The sequence below is a fragment of the Carlito syrichta genome, unplaced genomic scaffold (assembly GCF_000164805.1).
Source record: "Carlito syrichta isolate Samal-C Ts95f unplaced genomic scaffold, Tarsius_syrichta-2.0.1 Scaffold305649, whole genome shotgun sequence".
NCBI lineage: Eukaryota > Metazoa > Chordata > Mammalia > Primates > Tarsiidae > Carlito > Carlito syrichta.
Genome location: NW_007249745.1, coordinates 52,942 through 58,694, shown reverse-complemented (window position 1 = coordinate 58,694; position 5,753 = coordinate 52,942). Strand labels below are relative to the sequence as shown.

At 54.9% G+C, this 5,753-nt stretch overlaps 2 protein-coding genes across 3 annotated transcripts in view; both read right to left on the bottom strand.

Annotated features, from left to right (window-relative positions):
• FBRS (fibrosin) overlaps positions 1–403 on the bottom strand; it is a 13,827-nt gene extending 13,424 nt beyond the window's left edge. The window contains exon 1 of the mRNA XM_008062029.2: positions 391–403. Within this exon, the coding sequence (XP_008060220.2) occupies positions 391–403 (13 nt within the window). The remainder of the gene's footprint in view (positions 1–390) is intronic.
• Positions 404–841: 438 nt separating this feature from the next.
• The window catches only part of PRR14 (proline rich 14), a 5,661-nt gene continuing 749 nt past the window's right edge, over positions 842–5,753 (bottom strand). For both annotated transcript variants that reach the window (XM_021714450.1, XM_008062028.2), the window contains exons 2-12: positions 5,672–5,744; positions 5,380–5,548; positions 4,461–4,582; positions 4,200–4,389; positions 3,568–3,611; positions 3,263–3,372; positions 2,369–2,957; positions 2,162–2,231; positions 1,719–1,810; positions 1,366–1,437; positions 842–1,275 (exon numbers count right to left, since the gene is read on the bottom strand). In XM_021714450.1, coding sequence (XP_021570125.1) covers positions 996–1,275; positions 1,366–1,437; positions 1,719–1,810; positions 2,162–2,231; positions 2,369–2,957; positions 3,263–3,372; positions 3,568–3,611; positions 4,200–4,389; positions 4,461–4,582; positions 5,380–5,548; positions 5,672–5,694 — 1,761 coding nt within the window. In that variant the 5' untranslated portion in view covers positions 5,695–5,744 and the 3' untranslated portion in view covers positions 842–995. The remainder of the gene's footprint in view (positions 1,276–1,365; positions 1,438–1,718; positions 1,811–2,161; positions 2,232–2,368; positions 2,958–3,262; positions 3,373–3,567; positions 3,612–4,199; positions 4,390–4,460; positions 4,583–5,379; positions 5,549–5,671; positions 5,745–5,753) is intronic.

Genomic DNA, 5,753 nt, shown 5'->3' with positions numbered 1-5,753 from the left:
CGCGCGTGGCATGCCACCGCCCGGCTGGCAGCTCGCGGGTGGCCCCGCGGCGCGGGGTGGGCCGAGCACGCCGCGTGCTTTGCGAGCGCGGGCGCACGGGAAGGAAACGTCACGTTACCGCTCGGTTCAGTGCGAGGGTGCTGGCCTGCGGTCTCCGAGCGCCCTTTCACTTGTTAACTCATTTGGTAATACCGCTGTTAGCCCCGCTTTACAGTGAGGGAGGGGGACTGATGCACAAACAGGTTAGTAGTTTCCCAGCCAGGAGCTGGACTCACAGGGATCCTAGCTCCGAGACTTCTAGCCACTGCTCTTATTGCTTCCAAGTTATGAAAGATGGGCCTTTGACTGAGATGGAGAGTGCCATTTCTGGCCTCTGGTTGCCCGGGTTACAGTACACTGACATGCTCTCCTTGCCTCCTCATCTGTATAATGGCTATACTTCCTTTTTTACAGGGATATGTGCTGGTCAAGTACCTGTGACAGGTTGTCGTAGGTACTCAATTATGGCTGCTTACTCTTAGGCTCTGGAGTCCAGCATCAGATCCTGGCCTGCGTGTTACAAGGAATTCAGGGCTATCTTCATCAAGGCTTTGGTCCACTATAGGGCTTTCAGTCTCAATATAAGTAAGTTGGGAGAACCCTGAGCAGGGTCCAGGTCATAGTATAATCTGGAGCTGATTCAGAAGTATTCCTCCGTGCAAGAGAATTCTTTAATCAAGGGAGCATCTCTAATGACCATTTCATCAACTCCCTGTACCCAACCCCCTTTACCTTCCTCACACCACCCTCATTTCCCAGTCCTTAGGGGGCCAGCATAGAAACATCAGCCATCAAACTCAGCTGGAGATGCAAAAGAATCAGAAACATATCGAAAACTTTACTAGAAATATAGAGGGGAGGCGCGAGGTGGGAAATTAAAAAAAAAATAGAAGAAAAGAAAACAGCCTCAACAGTTTCCCCTCCCTTCAGCATAGATGGACAAATAGATGGAGTGCCTAGGTCCGATGGGGCTGCTCCCCATCGTCGTTTTCCTCCTCCAGGAGTAAGGCATCTAGCTCTTCCAGTCGCCGCTGCAGCAGGTGTCCCACATCTGGGCTGGGGGCCAGGTTGGGAGTAACGATCCTGCCAGCTGCAGCCCGGGCCCCACGGGATGGCCTCCGGGATCGAGGAAGGCTGCTGTCCCGAAATTCTACAGCCCGCCGGAGCTTCCTTGAGCTGGTGAAAACCAAAGTTCCATTGTGCTCCCGAGGTTCCTCGAAAATAGTCTCAAAGGCTCTGAATGAGGCAGGGAAAGAAGGTGGTTACCAGGATGGCCCCTGGTTCCTGCCTTCCCTCTACCACCCTAAAACCTTCCCACTTTCTCACCTCCTGGTTGTGGGTGATTGGTAATTCTTGTTGGTGTAAATTTCTTCCAAGCTGAACTCCTTCTTGTTCAACCTGGAAACAAAGAGCAGAGGGTCACTGAGAAACCTTGGCCAGTGGGGCCTGAAGAAGGGACAGGGAAGGCCTGGTCTGTATTTCAGTTTCTGGGATATGTCAGGGTGAGGAGTGCTGCCTAAGGCAGACAGGCAGTTCTAAAGACAAACCATGTCCATACCAAATTGAATCCTCCAGGCTGGACTGTGCTCCCTGAGAGGAGACAAAGCCACACTTCAGAGGACATGAGCCTACACCTACCTGTCCAGCTAAGATAGCTCAGCACCCAATGAGCCTCTCACCTGACTGGTCGAGGCAGCCCCATTGGTGTAAGGTTTAGCCGAGCACGAGCTGGTGTCCTGCGTATTCTGAATCGGGAAACCTTTCCCATGGTCTGTAAAAATGGGGCAGAGGGTGAAAGAGTGACATGGAGGCAGAGGCGAGAGGACTGCCCTGAGCCCATGGGTTCCAGACCATCCTGGGCAACATGGCGAGACCTCATCTCTACAATAAATAAAAAAATTAGCTGGGTATAATGGCACATGCCTGTGTAGATCCAGCTACTAGGAAGGCTGAGGCGGAAGGATCACCTGAGCCCAGCTAATTGAGGCTGTGGTAGCTGTGAACCTGCCACTGCACATCAGCTTGGGTGACAGAATGAGACTCCAATTAAAAAAAAAAAAAAAAAAAGAGTAACATGGGCTCAGGCCCACACTTGTCTCCTCCCCCTCATCTGTGCACCTACCTTGGTCTCAGGGCCTGAAAGCACCTGGTCCTTGGAGACTCGTGGCTCCTTCCCCTTGGTTGAACCCAACCTGCCAAGAAGGTCAAGGCTCAGGGACAAACAAGACTCACAGCAATATCCCCATCTTCTGCCCACTGGATACTTAGGGAAGGAGGCTGCACCCAGGCTGTGGCCAGGTTATCAAGGAGGGTTTATTGAGAGCACTACCTGGGTTCTGCTGGTTCGGAGAAGGAGGAAGTGGATGCCGTGGACGAGCAAGATGTGGCGAGAGAAGGGGAGGCTCCCACTCCTCCGAGAGGGAAGACCTCTTTCCGGAGACAGGGCCGAGAGGGTGGTGGGGCTCGGGCCATTTCCCCACCACCCACAGTGTGCCGCCGTGGCCGTGGCCGGCTTGGTTGGGGTGGAGCAGATGGCCAAGTGCAGGTACCTGGGCCAGGGGGCCCCAGGTCAGGGCAGGAGTGACTTCGGCCCAGAGAAGGCTTAGGGACAGGTGCTGGGGCATTGTGGTCCTGAGCCCGCCACTGGCGGATAGGGGGCCGGGGGCTGACAGATGCAGTGCCCTCAGCAGCCCCAGACTGCTCGGCCTCTGAGATGGCGATCTTCAACTCCAGCTTCATGGGGGGTGAGGGGGGCGGGGGCCGTGGGGCTTTGTTGGGTGTGAGAAAGATGTCAGCAAAGCTCTCCAACTTGGAGCGGACGGAACGGAAGAGGGGAGCCAAGCCCCAGGGACTGAGGCGGGGGCGTAAAAGGCTGGACGGTGGTGGGGTGGATGGGAGCTCCAGAGCAGGATCTGGGGCTGAGGAAAGGAGAGGGTCACAGGTGGGCATTCCTCCGCTGCAGGTGTCTAAGCCCCATCTCAGTAGCTTCAGCCCGTCTCCCAAACACTAAACTTTGCCCACAGAGAAGTAAGCCCACCCCTAAAAACCCAAGCTCTGCATTCAGAAGTTAAACCTCAAGCTTCTGAACTCTACCCCCCATCTTCGTACAGCAAGATCTGCCCTAGGAGGGGTTACGCCTCACCCCCACTTCTGCACTCGACACTTCCAAGCTCAACTAGCATTTGCCAGACCCCAAGTCTCATCCCTCTTACTGAGTCCTTACCTGGTGGTGGGCTCTCCGGACGGTCTGTAGGCAGGGTGGGTGGCTGGCATGGGGGTTCTAGGTCCCCGGATGGAGGCATTGGCTGGTGAACCATTGTCACAGGCTCAGTTCTGGAGTGAAGGGGCAAGGTAAGGTCTGAGAGGGCTTCCAGGTCCAGACTCCACCTGAGCTAGCCCCACCCCCATCCCTTCTGAAGGTGCTACCAGGAAGGATTGGATAAGTCAATCCTGATGCCCCTAGCTCTGGCTAATTGGATGATGGCTGTTGCCTGGATGCTTTGATAATCCCTTCGCTAGCCCTCTCACCTTTGTGCTGGGATGATGAAGTTGGGAGTCTCATCGATGAAGCCCTGGATATAAACAGGGGATGTTTGTGGGAAGGCAGGGAAAACCCCTTTCCCCACCTTAGCTCCCCACGTCTTGACTCTCAGTCCCCAGACACCTGCTTGGGTTCACATCAAAGACTTTTTCCTAAGATCCTTGTTCATGCAGTGTCTGCCACCTTAAATGGTGTCCTCCTTGCCCTGAGAAAAACCCACCTGAGATTCAAGGGTCCTTTCCCTGTTTTCTTTCCCTGCTGGAGTACCTGGCCCCAGATCAGCCCGACATTTTTTTTTTTTTTGAGTTGGAGTCTCACTTTGTCGCCCAGGCTGGAGTGCAGTGGCACGCTCCCAGCCACCACAGCTTCGACCTGCTGCTGGGCTCAGGCAATCCTTCTGCCTCAGCCTTCCAGGTAGCCGGAACTATAGGTGCATGCTATCACGCCCAGCTAATTTTTTGATTTATTGTAGAGACGAGATCTCATCACAATGTCCAGGCTGGTCTTGAACCCCTGGGCTCAGGCAATCCTCTCACCTCTACCTCCCAAAGTGCTGGGATTATAGGCATGAGCCACCGTGTCTGACTGAACCCGACATTCTTATCTTAAGTTCCCATACCTCAGCTGAGGGTCTGGGACTGGCAATGTCTTCCAGCATCACTACCAGGGTGGGCTGGGTGGCCCAGTCCACCTTTCGTGAAGGATCCTCCTCTGGGCCACGGGTTGTCCTAGATCGCCTCCTCAGTGTGCAAGAGGGCCTGTGAATTCGGCTCAAGGGCTCTCTGCACAAATGCAGTGGGTCAGGAGGCCTATAGGGAAAACAGGAAAATCAGAGGGGCTCAGCTGTGTCCCTAGCTTACCCCCATCCTGCCATGCTCACCTGGCCTTCGAGGACCACGTGGCCTGCCTGGGTGGCAAAGCAGGCAGCTGGCTGTGGACGGAATCCTGACGGTAGCTGTGGCACCGTGGGATGGTGGTCTCCTCTTGGGGCACAAGGGGGACCTGGGAGAGGAAGAGGTGTCAAGAACAAGGTGTTGGAATGAGGTTGGACTGGACAGGGTCTCCCTGTATCTAACAGTGCCCTTAGCCACAAGGTGACAGATTGTGGCTAGAATCCACTCAAATTCCCAAATAAGAGATGAGTTGGATTGAATTAGGGGCCAAATATTGGAAAGTCCTGTGCTGCAGGTGTGGGAACTGGGTAATCTTCTCACCCGTGCTATTTGGAGAAATGAAAAACACAGGGTGACCTCGGGTGGGTCATTGTTTATTTTGGGCCTCAGTTTTTCTTATCTGTGCGGTGGAGCCAAAGTCCCAGGATCCTGGGCTAGGAAGCAAGCAGAAGAGTTTCGGCCCGGAGCTGTGCCTCACGCCTGTAATCCCAACACTTTGGGAGGCTGAGCCGGGAGGATCGCTTGAGGCCAGGAGTTCAAGACAAGCCTGGGCAACATAGCGAGACCCCGTCTGTACAAAAAAAAAAAGAAAAAGAAAAAGAAAAAAGAAACAATAAAAAACAAAGAAAGCAGAAGAGATTATCATACTTAATAGGTGTAGGACATGGTTCTAGGCCAACAGGGTTGGGGGGGGGGGTGACGGGATGGGTACGGGAGTCCCTGCCCAAATCTAGGTTGGAGTAAGTGGGAGCCAAGCAGGACTCTAGCAGGAGGAAGATTGCCTGAGGAATGGGCGTGACAATGAGATATTTGGACCCTAGTTATCCTCAGTAGGGATCTGGTCCGACTTTGGTATTGAGGAAAAGGCATGGGAGAAAACAGGGTCTCTCAGTTGAGTGGGCTCACCATGTGGGCAGCCATGACATCTTCCAGCACCACGGTCAGGACCCGCCGAGAGGCCTTTTCCAGGGGAGAAGGGACCCCCTGGGGCTGCAACCTCGGTCGTTTTGGGCTCCTGGCTCTCCATAAGGCTCGAGTCAGAGGCTGGCGGCATAGACGCGGCTGGCCAGGTGGGCTGGAGGGTGAAAGAAGCAGAGGACGGTCGTCTGAACCTGTTGTTGGCTCTGGAGTATCCCAGTGCGGCCGTCAGAATCCCCGTCTCCCAGGCTCAAGACAGGCGGGCGGGGTGCGCTCTCACCTGGAGTCCCCGGGCAAGTCCATGGGGGAAGCAGCGGCTCCGGGGGGGTCCCTGGGGGATCCCAGGCTGCAGCCTGGGGTGA